We start from the raw sequence: 20,486 nt of genomic DNA on the forward strand, positions 1-20,486 counted from the left end.
CACGACCATAGCTGGACTGGCCATCGGGCACACCGGGCATTTGCTCGGTGGGCCGATGATTTTTTTTTTTTGTAACGGTATAAACAATGAAAGGTGGTGGATTGGCCAGATGCTGGTCGGTGTGTAAAAATAACTCAGTTGTTTGGTGGTGGCTATGGCGGAGCTTCCACAGATTCAGTAACATCAGCAAGTGGTGGAGGCCAGCAGGTGGATGAGACAAAGGGGAGGTAAGAGGAGAGACCCGAGGCGGCCGCCGGTCCGAGTGTCAGGTGAACTGAACTTCAGGTAAGAAGTTATGACCTGCAGTCTATGTGGGTCAGATATGAACCAAGTTTAGGTGGATTTTATTTTCGTTGTGCTGACTTTTTACAGTCAGTTACAATAACTCGTACTGCGTGCTAGCTAGCACGATGGAATGGGGTGGGTGCTTTGAAGTTACTGATGTTGAACTTTATTTTATTCATAAGCTTAGTAGAGTTGCCAACCGTCCTGTAAAAACAGAATCGTCTCGTATTCAGAGAAAATATTGTGCGTTTCGTGTTGAGCTGAAAAGGAACACAGTTTGTCCCGTACTTCAGCTGAAATGGAAAAAGACACAAACCTGGAGTTATTCTGTCGTTACGCTGCAAAGCTGTCTCTTCTCTCATTCTCTCCCCTCCCTCTCCTGTTTCTACTTCAATCATTAAACTGATCAATGATCAGCTGATCGGCTTTTCTCTCTTGTTTGTTTATCTCCCACTTTGCGCCAGAAAGAGGAAACCAGCGGAGGTCGCGTTAAATAACAGCAGCACGTTTAAGCTTGATCAGCTGTTGTTAGAATTTATTTAATATTAATTTCTAGTATCAGCTGATGTTTGCTGGAACCACAGCTGTAAACCTGCTGGTCATGATGTCAGTTTGGTTATCTGGTGAGAGGGAACCATGAAGATGAAACCAGGAGATGTCCTTACTGAATCATCAGAGCTGAACAGGTGATGGAGAAACAGGTTTACCTTTTAGGTGACATGGATGAGTTGAAGGGAAGTTATGAACTGTTTCTGAGAGACAAATAACACCAGGATCCTTTTCTAAGTAGCTGAAAGCTGGTAACTGTGCAGGGGCGGGTCTAGCAAAGTTTTGCCAGGGGGCCAGGTAGGGCATTAACAGGGAGAGGGGGGCACAAAGAAATACTTTCTTATTCTCATTTAAAATATCTAGCTTTTATTAAATAATTATCTGAAGCTTACAACCAAAGTTTTTATCTGACGTAAAATGTATAGAAATCATACATATACCAACAAGACTGTACATCACTGTCACAACAGCGTTTGTTTCATTCAAAGGCTTTATGGCTTTAATACCTGGTGGGCCGGTCTCTAGTCAAAATGCCCGGGCTGTTTTTTTGTCCCAGTCCAGCCCTGGGCACGACACGCAGTGAATTAATCTGAGAAGGTGCATCAAAAAATAAATGGCCGCACCAGCGGTGCACATCACAAATCAGCTCGCATAGACACATTAGTTGTGCCACTTCTTAATGACGGTATCTTAGCTAACAACCCCAACTACCAGATTCAACTTGTAATTGGCTAAAAATAACTTGGCCTACTGGTGAGAGGGACGTTGTTAGCTTTCCACATTCTGACACTTCAAAAGCTTCAGGAGCTTTCTGCTCAGCGTAGCATCAGCACCACGGAAAGACACGGATACATCCGTAGACTCAAGACAATTCACAATGCGTTTTGGGGACTTTCAGGTGTTTGGACCAATGTTTTCTTTTCTGATCAAACCAGAAATCTTTAATGAGCAGCTAGATCTGTCTCGCATTAACTGGCTGAGGTAACACCAGTTAATGCAACATCGAAGCAGCTGGAATCCATAGCTGTGCGTGTTCATGGAGTTTGCATTTTCACCTGCTGTACATCACTACCTGACAAGTTTAACTGTCTTCAGAACATTGCAGAGGCCTTATTGACAGTATTTGGCTCTACATATCTGTGTGAGCAGATTCTCTCTCACATGAGTCCTCAGGTAGCCGTCTGAATGCTGGACACTCGGAGATGTCTCTGAGTGGGAGAACAGAGATCACATTAACATGTGTGTCTCTGTATTAACAAACATGATATATTGGCCCAGTTCATTTTTCTTATCATTGTTGTGAGGAGACCATAAATAGCATTTGCATTTTCTGTTGTACAGTTCATTTGCTGTTATGAAGTTCTTGTTATGGATAAAAAGTGTCTTTTTTTTGTTTCAAAATAGCTGATAAGTACTCGCTGATAGCCGTCAACATCTGCGAACAAATGTAATTCTATAAAGTGGTTCTATATAGTGTGTAACTGTTCATATAGAGCATTATTAAATTTATTGATAATGCAATCATGTGGCACACTGACTTCTGAGGAAATTTTAAATGGCACTCGTCATCAGAAAGGTTGCCGACCCCTGAATTACACCAACATTAAGTAACACTTAAACAACTGTGTCTCAGGGAAGGAATTTGGAATAACGTAAATAAACCATCACGTGCTCCACTTATTTGTTTTCCTAACCTTCAGCTCAATGATATTTGACAAGTGAGCATGAGCCATTGGTGTAGTTGTTGCAGTCACAGTTATTTGAGTAGAAAGTGGCTAGGGTGTCAGTTTTAGGCTAGGTTAGGATTTATAGTAACAATAACCTAATATCTACTTTATACTTCCAGCATTCTAAGGATAAGAATTTGGCTAATGTCATAGGTTTTTTCCTTTACCTTGAAAAACTCCTGAGTTGTATGCTTTGAGTTATTACCAATTTGCACTGTGAAACACTTTCTAATCAGTTTTGCAGCATTTGGTTGAATCTGAGCAGATGGTATAGCTCTGTTCACTTAAAAATTCATCCTGCAACTTTTATCAGCAGTCACAGCATCAATAAACACTGGTGACCTGGTTCCACTGGCAGCCATACATCCCTCTACCATAACATTGCCCCCACATGTTTGACAGATGAGCTGGTAGAAGTTAATCGTGGCTTCTTATGTTCGCATTACGTTTTTGCCCCCCCCAAACTGTGCAGACTCTTTTAGATGTTTTTTGTTCTTTCGTTTGTTTTTTCCTTGGCAAAGTGTAATCTGGGCTTCCTGTTCCCAAGTGCAACCAGTTGTAAACCCTCTGCATTTCCATTCATAAAGGCATCTCTTGATTGTAGACTTTAACAATGATACACCTTCATCCCTCAGAGTGTTCTTGACTTGATTAGATGTTGTAAAGGGCTTTTTCTTAACAGAAATAATTCTCTCATCATCCACTTTAATTGTCTTCTGCAATCATTCAGGATGTTTGGGGTTGCTGACCTGGCCGATACATTATTTTTAAGCATGTACCAGGGTGTGGATTGGGCCTAAAGTTTTTGCTGTCTCTGACATGTTTAATTTGGTTTTTGCAAGCTGATGATGGCCTCCTTCACTTGTACTGTCACCTCTCATATTAAGAGTTCCACTGAACAGTTACCAAGTGCAGAAGGAACAGACCTAATCTGCCAATTACTTTTGGTATTACATTGGGAACTAAGCACAATAAGTTGTTTTTGTGAAACAACTTGAATTAAAGCTGACAGACTGCCTTTCAAAACATGATAGTGATCTCTCTCTCATACAAGTGAGATACCTCCCCCTTATTACAGTTACAGCCCCTAAATAAATCAGTACTCTGACACTAAGCTGCAGTTATATAAATGTTATATGTGTTACCACATAGCTTGACACCTATCTTACTTTGCTAAATGTTTTACGAAAAACTTTTTACACCACCCGCTTTTAATAGCAGACGTTCTATTTATGTAATGCCTCTACATGCAAAGTGGACAGAGGAGGGGACACAGCTTCATGCTTTTACATGCAAAAACCAATAAATCACCATGTCATCATCCAGACAACGTGTCACAGCTACTGAGAGTATAGTCTAAAAGGTTATGAAATCAACTAGAAAACACTTCTATTGTTGCCGTTAATTATACATAATTTAATAAGCACTTCCTACTAAACACATTTCCTTCACAGGAAGGTTTTTTGTTTTTTTGGAGCTGATATGAAACTGAACACAAGTTCAGATGTCATGTTTGAGGGAATGTCACACTGCTTTCCTCCTGCCAAATTATACACCACACGAAAGCTCTCAATAACACACACTCACACAAACATACACAACTAACAAGTGGCAAAACCCAGCTTATGCTGCCAGGGATTTTTCTTTATAAAAAAATCCCAGGGGTCTTAATTGTGCCCTGCTGCTTTAAGAGTGAATGTTTATGGGGTGGAAAACAAAACAACACACAAAGTACAAACACACTTTATTGCTCATACACATTCTTTCCAAAAACCTTTTTTAGCTTGAGGGGTGTATTCAGTCAAATCTGACTATTATGTGAAAAAGATCATTTATAGCAGTCGTCTAGTATCACAAACACTTATGTGAATGTGTGTGAATGGGTGGATGACTGGATATGTAAAGCGCTTTGGGGTCCTTAGGGACTAGTAAAGCGCTATATAAATACAGGCCATTTACCATTTATCAACAACTACAGTTCAACTATGCACACACACACTATGCTACTGGCCAATTAAGGGGTATGCAAGTCATATGTCAGTCTCTTTTTTTGTTAGTGTCTGCACTCTTTCTTCTTTTATTTTCCTTAAGCATACAGTTTTAAATAAGAAACAGAAATGCTTCATAAAACTTGTTAAAAAGCTCGTCACATATACTTGTTTAACTCTTTGCGACACACTGCCGTGCCTGCACTTTGCCAACATAAACCAAGCAACTGACACAGGATGGGAGTGCTGGTTTCCTCAAACCCGTCAAACAAAAGGCTCGCATCTAGTTCTCTTTTACATGCAGTCAGCTAAAAGAGGAAGTGAGAGATGGGGGATGGGGGGTTTGGTACTGAAACAGGAAATGACATCAATTGCATCTGCACAGTTAGCAACCATGAAGGAGGGAGCATCACCACTTGGGGGGGGGGGGGGGGGGGTTTGAGGTAATTCGGGGTACTGACTTAGATTTATATAAAAAAAATAGATTATTTACTTATTTAATAAGCAGAATAGGAATATTCTGAATGGTTTTCATGAAAACTTTTCAAGAATATGGGAGGAATAAAACAGTAATGCCATTTTGAACTCAAAGGGATGAGATTGCCTAAAATTCTTCTTCAGTGTGCTCCACTGCTTTTTTTTTTGAGTTACTAAGTAATTTTCCAAGAAGAAATCCTTAATTTTATTAGACACTCCAGTCTACATTTCCAGGGGAAATTTATTTTGCAGAACCAACATGTATCCTATGGCAATATTAATATTTGTGAGGTCAGTATAGCAATAAAAAAGCCATTCAGGTCGTCTGATAAGGGGGAGGAGAATGCAGTAGAGGTTTCAGCTGCAGCAAGGTTAGCAGCAATGCACAACTTCAGCATGTGTTCAGATATTTTTTTTAAAAAAAGGATAAGATGGGACTTAAGCAACTCAGCAACCATGACTATCATTTTTTATGTTAATAATTAACTGTTCTTTTTCACAAAGCCAAACCACATGAGTGTAGCAACATGAACTGTTTCAGTTTGGTGCTCTAATGAAACTCTACTGCTGTTGACCTCAGTTTGGTAGATTTTCAAGGAATCTTTTAGAGGACAGAACTGTGTAAAACAGTATTATTGTTACACAGGACTTGACAACAAAAATAGCTGTCTACATGGCAGGAAAATTAATTACCTTTTACTGTGGTTTTAATGGGGAGAAATTATGTGGATAATACACATGTAGTTATTTTATTTGTCCATCTGCCAGATAGTGGAGAGGTTAGCAGATACAATAATACTGCACCATAGAAACTGCACATTTAGAGTGCAGCTGTCATAATATTAGTACCCTGAATCCTCTGTGGGAGAAAAAAAAACGTGCCCTCGCCCACTGTAACATGTAAACTAAACCCACCATCTATCATGTTCATATCATATAAAGCCCTGCAGCATAAGTTATGTTAGTCACCTCACTTGTTGCATTTTCCCCACAGCATACAGCTCTAATGAACCAACACCACCAAACAGAGGTCAGCATCATCTTAAAGCCTGTAGAGTGAGAGATCAAATGACATCGTAGACAAACTTTTACCAGATACTGAAAGACTTTAAAGAAGCGAGGATGGAGTACAGTGTGAAACACAAAAGGAAAATAGTTCCAACATGCACTCCTGGGAGAGAGACACCTCCATTCTTCTAAAGTCTGCTTCCTGACAATGTCACTACACTATCCTTTCACATCACAGAAGCACACTGTCACTAGTTACAAAAAACAGAGATACAGTCATTTCATTTGTTTGTGACATTTTGCAAGATTAAATTTCAGATGTAGCTAACCTTCTTATCATCTAGACGCTGTCTCTATTTGTCCACTCCTGAAGGTTTTTCTGCGTGCTACCACCTTGAAAACACAAGGTACTAAAAGATAAGACAAAGCGGATCAAACTGAGGCTGCGCTGTGAACAAGCACAGCGGGGACATTTACAGGAGAATGTAGAAGCCATGATGCGCATACCAAATTTGACCTGAACTATGGACCCACTCTCTCAGCTTAGATCCCCACTAATAATCCCACAAGTTTTTCTACAATGATTTTATCCTACATTTAATTCAACCTAATTTTATCCCAATCTCACCAATCATCCAAGTGCCCCCGTCTCCCTTTTTTTCCCACATTTGGCTTTTCAAGTGTACTTAAGCTGTTCCAGTTTAAATAGGCTCAAAGCTGATGGTGCATGCTCCCCCTGGAACTCAGGAGGACGAGAACAACCAGAGCAGAAAAATGACAGGATGACCCAATGAGAATGGAGGGGAAATGAAGTGAGATCACTTCCTACAATGGAAAGAAAAAGGAAATGGATTGTGGTGGGGAAGGGAGGGGATAGCAATTTACTGTGTGTGTGCTTAATGACATGATCAGCCCAAGAAAGTCCCGACCCCTAGCTCTCCATTGCCTTGTCATCAGTCAAACCTACTATTTTTATGGTTTCAATCATAATTTCTCTGTACACAGAGTTCATCATTCTATCAATAAATACCAGAGCAACGCCACCCCAGAAAGAAAAGACAGCGCCATAATGGGATGTTCAAAACATCTTAATTTTGACAAAATGTTGCACAATTTTGACCAAATCAATCCACAGACAACCATATAAACATGCGTCAAAGTAGTCAAAACTGCCTTTGTAGTAGTTCCCCCTACAACAGGTGTCTCAAGGACATGCCATGATGAAACGCACACAGACTCACAAAGGAAAAACAAATACCAACCACACGATCATGGATGGTAATTACATAAATTCTGGGAAAACAAATGAACTCATGGTTCAACACCTGAAGGTTGAATGCTTACCTTCTCTACTGTACAGGGTCTACAACTTAAGCGTCAGAGGATAAGATCAAAGACACTATACATATAACAAGACAAATCTGAATAAACATGAATGGATTCCCTTGAGATTAAATTGGATTTCATTTCATTGTATTTGCAATTTACCCAATCCTTTAAAAACAATCATTCATTCATCTTATTTTGCATCTTTCTGTTTCCGGCAGGAACTGTTTCAAAATGCTAAATTCCTGTGTCTGTGCCGGACTGTCTGTGCTGTGCAGTAGCCACTTCCTCCTTACTCTTTTATCTAAGCTAATGGGCATGCACACAAATGAGGCTTGTGATCTGGTTTGGCGTCTTTCACACCCTGTGATATCTAGAACTAAGCTGCAACAACCTGAAGGATGCATTTTAAAACAGCTACTATTCACACACACTCACACAGAAAATGTCGACATGCTGCTTTCAGCTCTTTGCTAATGTAGTATTTTAAGAAACAGCGGGAAGTGTGTAACAATCAAGCAAAGATATGAGCTATGGATAGACACTCAGAAGACGATGGTAGAAGATTTTCCAAGCTATCAGTATTTCCAGAGCAAAGAGGATAGTGAAGCCAAGTCCCAGTGGACCTGTACTGAGACATGCAGTCTGCAGGAACAGGCTTTATCTTCAGAGCTCTCCCTGTAATTGCAGGATATTCAACCCTTTCACATACCAATTCACAGATCTGCCATCCAGTGCGTCATACAGTTAATTGGACAGCACTGTGGTGCAGACTGTTGAGTAAACAAGGTCAAGTCACCCAAAAACACAGGGCAGCAGCTCACTTGATACATTTCACAGAACAGGCACATTTCTGCCAATATGTCTCCAAGAAGTTGAAGTTCAGTAAACGGACGTTCATTCCTGAAAAACGAGTCAGTCTGACTTGTTTTCTCCAGAGAAACCCGGGTCTCTGTAATGAGCCAACTGTGATTACACGACACATCCACTAAAGCTTTGCCATCGACTTTAATAAGAGGGAGGCACTCTGTCTCAGTGCGGACCACATTGAACTGACCAACTGCAGAACGCGTCACCTTGTGCAGTCATCGGGCACGTGTACAGTAAATAGGTGATCCTGTTGAAGACTCACCTTTGCAATACGTGTTCATAAAAATTAAGTCTTCATTTGAGCACAGGATCGGGTGCACACCATTAAAAATAAATGCAGGGTTTTGGAAAATTCTGTTAAATTTGGAGAGTTACTGCTAAATTGCCCCCTCGCCTTTTTGTGTGTGTGTTTCTATAATTCGCTTATTTGTAATGTGGTGAGAAAAGAGCAAGGTGAAGAGCAAATGAAACAAATTGAGTATTACACGTTGTGCAATAATAAGAAGCACGTTAGCAGTGTTTTTGCAGAGCAGTCAAACACACTGAACACCAACTGGAAAACACATAATCAGTTCAGATGTACACTCCTGCTCTCTACTATCACAACTGCAATAGCTCAGGTTTCCCAGTCTGGATCTGCTTAGATTGCAGTTTTCACAAATTGTAGCCTCACTCTGTGATCGATACTTTGCAGTGCCACACTTTGAGAGAGCTACATTCATTTCTCTTAAACTCTTTGATAAAGTAACCGTTTTCCTCCAGGAACCTATAGTTGGAAACTGCCTCTGAAGATATGTGCTAGCGGGGACAATCTAATGAAGCTCAGTGGGAAGAAATCTTCATCCCCGCAGGTTTGCCTCTGTCTTTTCATTGTAATGACATTAAAAATGTATTTTTTTAATTAACTAATAAATGAATGAGCAACCGTTACTCACAAGTACTGGGTAACGGGTGCAACAAGTTGGGGCTCAAGGGTAGTAAAACACATAAAAATATTGCAATAACTTCTAATCAAACAAATCTACAAAATCCAAACAATGCTTGAATGCTTACTTAAAGTCCAACTCCATGATAAAGACTTCAATGTGCATGAGGATGACTGCTAATTAATCTGTGCATGTTGCTGAAAAGGGTAGCTGTAAAAGAGGAACAGAAAATGACTGGTTTCATATCATGTGTGTGTCTAGCTTAAAGAATTTGTCATTCATAATGATGGCCAGTGCATTTAGGCATGCGAACGTTGTCAAAATGATCTGCTGAGGTTCAAACAAAGCATCAAAACGGTAAAGAAAGGTGATTTAAGTGACTTTGAACATAGCATGGCTGTTCGTGCCAAACAGGCTGATCTGAGCATATCAGAAACTCCTGATCTGCTGGGATTTTCCAACACAGGAAAAGTTTAGGGTCTACAAAGAATTGTCTGAGAAAGAGAAAATATCCAATTAAAAAAAAAATCCTCGTTTATGCCAGAGGTCAGAGAAAAATGACCAGGCTGCTTCCAGCTGATAGGACAGCCACAATAACTCAGACAAACCCTCCTTACAACTAAAGCATGCAGACGAGCACCTCTGAACTCGCACCACGTCGAACCTTGAAGCGGATGGGCTAAAGCAGCAGAAGACCACACACAGCAAATTAAACTAAACTGATGCTACAGTTTACTTTTAACTCACATGAGCTCACCAAAAATGGACAATAGAGGATTTAAAAAAAAAGTCTAATTGAGATGGTAGAGTCAGAATTTGGCATTAACAGCATGAAAGCACGGATCCATTCTGCCTTGTATAGTTCAGGATGGGGGTGGTGGTGTAATGGAGTAGGAGATATTTTCTTGGCATACTTTGGGCCGCTAACTACAAACCAAGCAAACCAATGGGTTGAATGGATTTTTTTCTTTGACTAATTTGTTTCATTTGTTGAAAGGAGGAAATGATCAAAGTTGACATAACAGGAGATCAGTCATATCCGCCCCTGCCTGCAACTAAAACCGAGGCGTCTTTGAACCCAAACCCCCACCACTCATCTTAGACGGTCTACAGTTTGCTCCGTTTAGTAGACCGACAGCTTACCCGCATGCCATCAAGGGCACAGACTTTATGTGTATAAACAGCCGACAGCTTTAAAAAAAAAAAGATTACCTGGATTTGTGATAAGACACCTCTGTCACAAATCATTTTTTCAGTCAAAGGATTACATGCTCAATGAAAGACTAATCCATTAAACTGAACCTGTCACCAACTCAAGTCTACCTGCACAACAGGCAGAAAAGGAGAGTGGAAGTAGTGACTATTAAGGGTGCGAAATTGTTATCAAGATGAGCATTGTTTAGTCTTGAATGAACTGCTGACGTACAACTATAAACCACTTTAAATAGCTGGAATGTAACTTTGACTTTTTTAGGCGGAAATACATTCCCCACAACACATTTCAGGTTTTTATGCATGTGAAAGCCAAAGCATGTTGTGACACGTTCAAATATCAAATGAGCGGAAGACCCACGGTTTAAGTGGCAGTCTGTTTGGTGTAATATGAGTTTTCTGTTTGTTTGCTTGTACCACTTTTCAGTCAACTGTTTATAGGATGCAACATTGTTACACCAATTTAATTAATGTAAACAAAAAAGGGACGTTTTAATTGATCCAAATAGGAATTACAATGAGATTTGGGCCTGTCCCCGTATGTAGGTTAATTACTAAATGTTATGCGATTCATTCATAGAGTTGGTATGGATATTAATGCTGACATTTTGCCCTATGACTGAGCTGTGCTGCTGAGCAGCAGAGATCTGAGCGGTGAAGCATGTCAGAGGAAAGGTTTTTTTCTGTTTTTTTCTTCCTCATATTGTGTCGTTTTAATATTTCAAAAGTTTTTCATGTAGGACCAACTATGCCATACCTACCACAAATAATGTGCATCTGTGTTATCTGTGAGAGTGCAAAGTATTTTAATCAAAGTCGTGTGAAGCAGAGCTCCCTCTTGACTGTCCTGAAACTGAAAAAGTGTGCATTTTTCAAAGAAATGAAGGCAGTGCAGTCTCCATGTCGTGGCAGAATGTGACAGCGGTAAAGGTGATGAGACTGCTACACTGGCCGCCCATGCTCTTTACGTAGAAACTCACCAACCCTCAGTTCATTTTCAGACCTCTCCTGTAATTCCTTTCAACCCTCACACACTGCAGCGGATAGTAATTACTGATATGAAACCTCCAGTACAGAGCAGGGTATGCAATTAGCCTTCTAACCAGGGGCACATCTCAACAACCAGCCGTCTCTTCAAAGACCCAGGAGAGAAAAAGATAGCATGTGTTCCCCATCAAACCAAGCAGAATTTTCTGCTCTGTCCAGAAAGAGGGTGTCAAATTAAATTTGTAATTCTGTGATCAACCAACAAAGTACATGACAGCTAAAATTACTAAGTTAAACGGATTATATGTGAGAGTGGTGCAAATTTATACTGTAGGGGGAAAAAGATGTAACACTGCCAAGAAGTGATGTTTGTTTGGTTTTTATATATTTCTTAGTGGCTCCACGCGGGACATGTTTACCTGAAAATTTCTGCTTGGCTGTCGATTTTCTTTAAACATATGTTTCAGTTCTGGGAGAAAATATTCTGAAGTTTCTTTTTTTTGTTTCAGACCTATATCAGTTTTAAGACGGTCATATGCTCAGCAAGGTGCCACCAAGAACTGCTCTAATTTATAAAAAAAACACACAAAAACACAAAAAAAATGCAATTCTTAACTTAATAATTGGAGTTTCAACTTTTTATTTATATGGATTAATTCAGCAGCCATTGAGAAATCCCATTAGCCTTTGTTCCTGTGTATCTGAACTTCATATCTGATAAAGCTTTAGGAAACTTTTTTAAGTAGATACCTAAAAATGCTTTTAGAGTAAAAGGTGGTAAGCAAACCATGAGTTAAATATTTAGAGACAATTCAAATGTATCCAGAAAATCCATCATAAGCAGATATCTGCTAATATTCCCAACGGAAAGAGTTGTAAGTTAGTTTATGCTCTAGCAGTCCTGGGAGCAGTCAATTTCATCCAAACGCCAAACTCCTAAGAAGAAAAAACAGATCCCGAGCAACCCCCTCCAAACTTTTTTTTTTTTTTTTTTTGGGAGGGGGTGACTGCCTATTCTGGTTGTCCCTCAAATGATCTCACGGTAATCGTTATGAAACTCCTTGCTGTGCAGGGACCTTTGCTTAAGCGTGCCGTTTCTACTCCAAACTATCCCATGCGTTTTTCACTGAAGCCCTCATGTTTGTGTCAAAGCAGCTCTGACACTGAGGGCAAAGCAGACGAGGACAACCCAGCAACATCGGCAGATGGAAGATCTTGGACGCGTGCAATTGTGCCACGTTTTCTCTTTAACATACGAGAAAATCCCACAGGATTCCAAACAGCCCCGGTGTTTTCCCTGAGCCCACACTTAACGGGGACTAATAATAGCGCTGGTTAAAATGTAACTCGCTCAAATTGCCCGTTTCTGTCAGATGTCTTTGACACTGCGCATTTCACCCGTGACCATCATTGTGCCACTTTTGCAACCTAGTGTCAGTGTTGTGACATTGTACTCACCGAGCAGGAGCAGTTTCACTTCTCTTGCCGCCTTCTCTCCATCTTCTCTCAGGTTTTTATCTATCATTTTAGATCTCTCGGCCGCCAACTTATCTTCCTGACTCACAGTACAACCCATGGTTCCCAGTGCACGCTTCAGGTCTGCTGCTTAGTGGGAAAATAACACCTGGGAAAAAAAGCAACTAACGGCTGACCCCCTTTTCTTAAAAACAAGGGCTGAAGTTAAGCGAGGCGAGTTCCCTTTTTTGATGAGTGGCGAAAAACGTAACGGAGACCGTTCATCCGCTAGAAGGGACCAAAATCATTAAAAAAGACAAATTATTTCCCAAATGAACTCGGTTTTCTAACTACCGTATGAATTTCCCAAAGATACGCACGTTTGTTATTTAGTTTGTCCGCATTTGGGAGATTTTTAACGTGGGTAACGCTGCCTGAAAAAAAAAGGCTTAGCAACTTTTTTCGTTGACTTTTAGCTGGTCCCTACGGTATTTCATTAGAGCAGGTTAAACGCCCGAAAAATTACCGCGAAGTTAGAAAAAAAAAGTATTCCAGCTGTGGAAAACCGAGCACACAGATTCCTGCTGCCAGTTACGCTACCGGATGCATACCACACTTGTCTGTGAATATTTCTATTTTTTCTACAAAAAAATATTTATATATTGCTTTAATCCGAGTTGCCGATCCGCATTCTTTCCCTGCGAAGAGATTTACCACGTTCGCCACACCCGTGAAGTTCCCCTACGACCTACAGGCAGACAGCGCCGTCACCTCCCACCCGAACTGCGGAGAGACGTAAAGCCGCAGTGCTTCATGGGAAATGTAGGTAAAACGCTGTAGAACGGTGACCTTCAAGAACTGTCGGAAATTTCTGCGTTCAGTCTTCAAGTTTTTTGAATTAGGACTGCTCCGAGTGGGCAGCCGATTTTTATGTAAAAAAGAAAAGACACGAGCTGTAGCTTCGTGTTAATTATAAAATGATTTTGGGGTCATTATCTCAAACATTTTCTTCTTGTTTTTTGTTTTTGTTGTTTTATTTTTGCCAAATCAAATTCGAGTTATTTTCGCCTCATATCCAGTTGGTAGGCCTCAGACAACCACAGCCCTGTTTTTGAGGTAAATTTCGAGCTAATATCCCAAAATTGTAAGTTACAGAGAGCAGAACAAATAAATGACAGTAATTTCACATTAAGGTTGTTAAGGTTAGGAAAATATTAATATACATATATTTATAAGGTTACTCATTACTAAGTAAACACACTATTGATGTTGGGCTTGAACACAGTTGAGTCAGTAACCTTAAAATTAAAATTATGTTCATATTTTGTAAAATATTTGTCTCAGTTATAACCTTAAACGAATCTTATATTGTGTTTACTGATCTAAAGTGTGGAGGAACAAATGAGAAGCACGAGTCTGTACAAAAGTGCACACAGAATATTCGGAATCTAAAAAGTAGGATAAATGAGGTGTTTTGTTACCGTATTTGGCATACCGGTGATCCAGTGTGGTTTATGCAAATAAGCGGGGGAACGGTTGCTCTTTGCTGTTTTTAAAATAACAGCAGCTTCTGACCATAACAAATGATCCAGAAACCGTATGAAATCAAAACTGAGAGTCAGTTTATGCCCCGTGCGAGCTAAATAATTTATACTGAAATGTCCATACACTGTGTCCTCGCGCTTTAGACAATTTATTGCAGATCTATAGCGACACCTTGTGGACATTCTTTTTATCTTGAAAAAAGTCATAATGACTAGCAAATTGTAACATTAATTAATTATGAAGTAATTAATGAATTCATAACTATATCGTGTAAATTAATTTTTTTATTTATTTAATGGGGGATTATTTGCATTTGTGAAACATTTTTTATAAAGCACTGTTATGGACCCTAGGGTTGTTGTTTTTACGTGTTGGGTTCTTTTTGAGATCTTCTTGCTTTGTTAACATATTTGAGTCTTGGTTTATTTGCAGTGTTTTATATAGTTTTTAGTATTTCATTTCCTGTTTTGATCTCTTCTTAACTCTAGTTTGTGAGCCGCAGTTCTAGTAATATTTAGTTTGTGAAAAACTTTATTGTTATTCTTATGGTGAACTTTATTTTTGACACATTATTGAGTCTCATGCTGTCTTTATTGTTTATCGTTTCTACTGATCTTGTGTCCTGTTTTATAGCTTGTCTAATATTAGAAGTAGGAGTATGTGTTTTATTATGTTTTTACATTCTTCTGTCTCACTTTTTTGTTTATGGCTTGGTTCATTTGTGCTTCCTTGTCTCTTAGATCTCAGCTGTTAGTGTTCGTGTCTCTTTCAGTCCCCTTTTGTTATTTCTTATTTTACACTTACTTTTTTACACTTTCTGATCTCTGTTTCCAGCCGGATAACGTGTCATGTCAAAGCACTCGCATCATCTCAAACATCACAATGAATCCAATGGACTCATATGGCCCTCATAGTCACCTCATCTCATTTCAATAGAGCACCTTTGGGATCTGGTGGATCCAGAGATTTGCATCATGGATTTGCAGCCAACAAATCTGCAGCAACTGTGTGATGCCATCGTGTCAACATGGAACAAAATCTCTGAGGAATCTTTCTAGCACTTTGTTAAATCTGTGCCATGAAGAAATGAGGCAGTTCTGAAGGCAAAGGTAGGTTCAGTCCAGTATTAGCAATAAGCTTATGCAGTGCTGTGTCCCCTTTGTCCTTGTGGAGTTGTCTGTAAATGTTTCCCTGTGCATAACCTGTTTATTTCTTTGGATGTGATTACGTATTACTGTTTTCTTCATTCTTTGGCACTTTGCTGTTTTTGACCTGTTTACATGAGCTATGAAACATTTGCTTTTTAGTTAATTCCTGCATTTCACACGTCTACATTTGGCCCCAACTATTCTAAACTGTGACATACGCAGCTGTTGTGGTTCATTTAAAGCTGTTGATATTTTATTTAGTATACAACCTAATTTAGCTAACTGAAATTTGCATTACAGAAGGTAAGCATTTCAATGCATGGAGGTAGGTTATTCATAATCAACTTAAAAAACACAGAAAACTGAAAACGTTTTGATGCATGTAAAAGAGGATGAAAGCTCAGAGTCATGTTACCCTTTATCTTTATTGCAATATTGTTTTACAGTACAACAACTGCCAGCAACATATTAAAATATATAGAGATACCAGAAAATAGACATGGATTGAAGGACAAAAAGGTTTAAAAGCACTTTGAAAATGATTACATTTACATTTTTAATCGAACTAAAACTTTAATCGCTATTTACATTATACAAACTAGATATGAATATAGAATATAAAGGGTATACATTTATATACATTATTTATAAATGATGCTGGCTGATGTCAATATTTAATATGTTACTATTCAGTCATACACATTTCCAAAAATCACACAGAGGGAGAGAAGGAGAAGACTAACGACTCTTCGATCTAAATAGAGGTCCGCAGAGATCATCTGGTATTAACCACTAGCACAGTGTATCCCCCTCATGTTGATGCCTCATTTGGGGTTTTTTTGTGTATTTTTTGCATGTTGTGAGGCTTTTGTGCGGGGGCACCATTTATAAACTCTTATACACTCACTGTATTTACCTAATGATGTCACATTACATACATGGCCGATAAAACATGGTGTCAGAGATAAATATAACCATTGCATTGGTTAAACAATACCAAAACACTAAGCTATGCACGGGTGGCTGATTCCGATGATTCTTCCCCACACAGATACATAAATACATATCACAGCTAGACAATATTTAATAAAAATTGATTAAAAGAGGTTTGTTGTGTAACAAATAGACAGAACATATTAAGTTACCCACACAGCACTTATAGTAGTGTGGTGTAAAAAAAATTATGATGGAAAAAAAAAAACGAAAGAAAAGAAATTGTAGGCAGTCACTAACAACTCTCAGGAAGCAGCAAGGAAGTCAGACATGACCCGACTACACCACTGATAAAATACCACTGACTACAAATGTAAGAAAAAAACAAAACAAAAACAATAATCGTGTGTTTCATCACTGAATCAGATTCAACTTATACGTAACACGTGGAGTTTAAAACAACAGTTAAGATATCAATGGTAGAGGATTTCCGATCAGAGTATAGGTGCAGGTTAAACAACACAAATGCATACAGGTCATATATATCATAGAGATTTTTCTTTCTCTTTTTTAAACACAGACACTTAAAAACCTCCAAGAATACATCCAACAAATTAGTCGTTGCATTTAAAGAACAGACGAGAGCTGAAAATGATTACAGGGGCTTTACAGGGAAGCTAACTTTAATGCAGTCGTTTCAAGTAGTTTCTGACAGCCATCAACACGTTACTTATTCATCACTTACATTACATTAAGATTTAGTCATGTAGAGGCCTTAAAATCACATCTATCGAATATATTGTGTTTGCCTTTCACTGTATTAATGCTACAAGAAGTTGTGCTTATCAAAGAAAAGTGCTATTGCTAAGCGGCGACTTTTCAAGAGTGATAAAGAGAAAGAAAACCCCTGTCGTTCTAATCGAGATCAGGCTTGTGCTGGACACTCAAATGTTTACTAACCACTTCACAAAGTGACCCTGTTGTCATTGTAATATAGATATTTTGGTTATCTCCGATTCCTTCCGGTAAAATGTTCCGAATACAACACATCCCAATTTTCCTTTTCTAAGTAACAATGAAATCTTGCCCAATTTCAGTTACGTCTTCAGTCTGTACAATCTCACAGATGAGTTTTCTGGTACCATTCGTGATAGTGATTTACACAGTAACACTGGAAAAGAGAACGTCTTGGCGTTCTTTCACATACTGTGTAACCCAGATACCCGAAAACCACTGAAAAGGCTCCCGGCTAAAACCCTTTCTCTCTCTCTGGTATTGCTAGCCTCAGTTAGCAGGAGCTGAGGATCAAGCTTTTAGTCTATACTGCATCATCTGAGGTTTTCATCAAGTAGAGATTAATAATAAAAATATACATCTAGTATATGTTGTGTAGGAATCTCATAGTAAATGTGCTGACTGTGCCATATATTTTGTGGTTTTGCACCCTGCTCTGTCAGAGGTGGGGATTTTAACTTCCCCCCTCCAGAAAAACATAAAAAATATCAGCAGCAGTACAGGTTAAGGAAGTGGGAACTAAAGGCAGCACACCTTGAAGGAATAATTCAACATTTCGAAGTCTTTGTGCCAAAATAAACTCACTGTGCACTGGCTGTAAATACATATTTACTATTAAGATATAGGTGTGCTAGCTATCTGTAAGTAGTTCCAAAGATGCTGAATTATTCTTTCTATCAGTCCAGTAATGTCACTTTTACTATCACTTGTCTCTGCAATTGCACATAATGAATCATATTTAGTTATTTAAATAATTTCAATAATAATAATAATAATACTAATATCCATGAGAATCATGAAAGAATTATTGATTAATCAATTTCATTCAACAGTTAAAAAGGAGGGCTGCTTATTACAATCTAAGTAAGAGTTTGCAGAGCTATAGATAATCTTAGGATAAGATCTGAGTAGTGAGAGGAGCAGATGCTCATAACTAACATAGGTGCAGGTGTATAAAGACGGCAGCTTTCTACATTGTTGCTTTTCTGTTTGCTTTAACATCTTTCTCACAAGGCACAGCCTCCAAGCATCACCGTCAGCACCTGCTCTTTCAGTGAATTCCCAAAGAACCCTCCACGAAAGCTTACTGGCCTGTAGTGTAATACAGAGCGAGAGCACTTGCCAAGGAACCGAGAGCCCTCCCCCCCAAACTCTGCAGTCTGTGGACAATATCCTTCTAATGGGAAAGAGAGGGCATCTTCAACATCAACCGTGATTCAAAGTAAAAACAGTAAAATTACAACACAAGACTAAATCAACAATATAAAACCTGAAAATAAAAAAAAGAAATGGAAGGTGGCGCTTAGTGACCACTGCTGGCTTTGCTGGTCCCCGTTGTCCAGTCAATGATGATAAAGCTGAGGCTCATTGTCATAAACAGGAAACCAATCCCAGCGAAGCAGGCAGCCTGAGCGCAGAAACGGAGAACGCGAGTTAAAGAGAGGCACATCACAGATGGTGAAACTGTGACAAAACTGCAGTACAATAATACTTGGTGTCATTAATTAAAAGTTTGTTAAAGTTTATTAATTAAGTATAGGAAATGTTACGAGTCTCCATGTCATTAGATCTTAGTTATACATGTAATGATATGATACCTAACACATGGCTGAGTTGATTTCTTCATGTGGTTATAATGCACATCCATGTAGGATTTCTGAGGCTGGTACAACTTTTAATATTAGTGAATTTTATAAATGGTTCCATAAACACAGTTTACATTGTACAGATGATGTCTCCTCAATAACGATAACTAAAATGAAACTCTCTGATAGACTCAGTAGGTACATGGCAGTAAGATTTTTAAATGATCTCAAATGCACTCCAGTTTTTTTTTTTTGTTTAATTCTGATATATTTAAAATCAGGCAAACTACAGACAATTGATGAAATATTCAGCTGGAGTTTTAATTCCTTTCCTCGTTTCCTCCTTTGAGTGTTACACAAAGCACCTACTGTAAAATAATATGAAAACTCAATACTGCGTGGGGACGTCTCTAAACGCTGAACTTAATTTTCTATCTCTCTCAATATGCTCACCAGGATTTTGGGGAAGGAGCGCAGTGGCTCCTCTTCTTTGGGTACAATGCGAATGTAGAAGACAGCAGGGAAGATGAAAATGAGACAAGGAGCAGATGTGGCACCTGGAAAACGCAAAACAGAAAATGATTCTCTGTGAATGACACCCTTCGGTCCTTAATAAGTCCTCCAAACCATTCTAACAGGACTGTAGTAACATAAATCATATGGAAATTAACAGAAAATGGAAAACAGGTGTAGTTACATTCAATTTTTCACTACCAAAAATAATATTAATGATTTAAAGCTCAAAAGTTTGGCAGATGGTCAATTCCACATTTTTTCAGGGTCTGATCAAGAACAATTCACCAAAATGGATTTTTTTTACTTGGTTAGCTGTGTTGTGGGGGTGTATTAAGGAAGGTAAGCCATTACTGACAGTGGGCACAAATTAAAGCCACATTAAAGGAAACAGTTTTACTAGCAACCAGGGTTTTACATGTTGGTGTTTTAATATGTAAATCCACCCCAACAGCCTTGTCACATGGTTGATCTACTTACCAATGATTCCAAAGATGCCCAGTATGTTGGGAGCAAAGATGACCAGGAGGTTGATGAAAAGGAGCAGAATGAAAGCAATGGCGATGTGGCGAGGCCAGTAGAACGTCTTATTAGGAAACGCCATCTGCTGGATCGCTCTCCTTACCTTAAAAAGAAAAAGTTCACTGTTTCACACTGCTTCTATGAAATATGACAGAAGCACAATTTGTGTCCGCTGATGAATAAACAGTAAGTTCTAAATGCGTACTTACAGGAAAGAGCACAATTGGCACAGTGAGCGTGACAGCAGTGAGCACAGCCACACGCACACACAAAATCAAAGTGTCGTACGGGTCAATGCGGCTGTATGTGTGGAGCAGCTCTGCTTCCACTTCACCTGGAAGACATGAGGACAGGAAAACAGAGCAGGTTTAAGGAACACGTAGAAGATCTTTAAATGCATTTTAGTCAATGCAGA

The 20,486-nt window shown here is 39.0% G+C and overlaps 2 protein-coding genes across 4 annotated transcripts in view; both read right to left on the minus strand.

Annotated features, from left to right (window-relative positions):
• LOC308402715 (guanine nucleotide-binding protein G(i) subunit alpha-2-like) overlaps nt 1–13,581 on the minus strand; it is a 65,737-nt gene extending 52,156 nt beyond the window's left edge. The window contains exon 1 of the mRNA XM_080891770.1: nt 12,814–13,581. Within this exon, the coding sequence (XP_080747896.1) occupies nt 12,814–12,931 (118 nt within the window). The 5' untranslated portion in view covers nt 12,932–13,581. The remainder of the gene's footprint in view (nt 1–12,813) is intronic.
• A 2,347-nt stretch (nt 13,582–15,928) lies between these two features.
• Nucleotides 15,929–20,486, minus strand: part of LOC308402479 (sodium-coupled neutral amino acid transporter 3-like) — a 35,541-nt gene continuing 30,983 nt past the window's right edge. For all 3 annotated transcript variants that reach the window (XM_080891369.1, XM_080891371.1, XM_080891370.1), the window contains 4 exons: nt 20,281–20,405; nt 20,030–20,174; nt 19,490–19,593; nt 15,929–18,858 (listed from right to left, as the gene is read on the minus strand). In XM_080891369.1, coding sequence (XP_080747495.1) covers nt 18,754–18,858; nt 19,490–19,593; nt 20,030–20,174; nt 20,281–20,405 — 479 coding nt within the window. In that variant the 3' untranslated portion in view covers nt 15,929–18,753. The remainder of the gene's footprint in view (nt 18,859–19,489; nt 19,594–20,029; nt 20,175–20,280; nt 20,406–20,486) is intronic.

This window comes from Rhamphochromis sp. 'chilingali', assembly GCF_963969265.1.
Source record: "Rhamphochromis sp. 'chilingali' genome assembly, chromosome: 9".
Lineage (NCBI taxonomy): Eukaryota > Metazoa > Chordata > Actinopteri > Cichliformes > Cichlidae > Rhamphochromis > Rhamphochromis sp. 'chilingali'.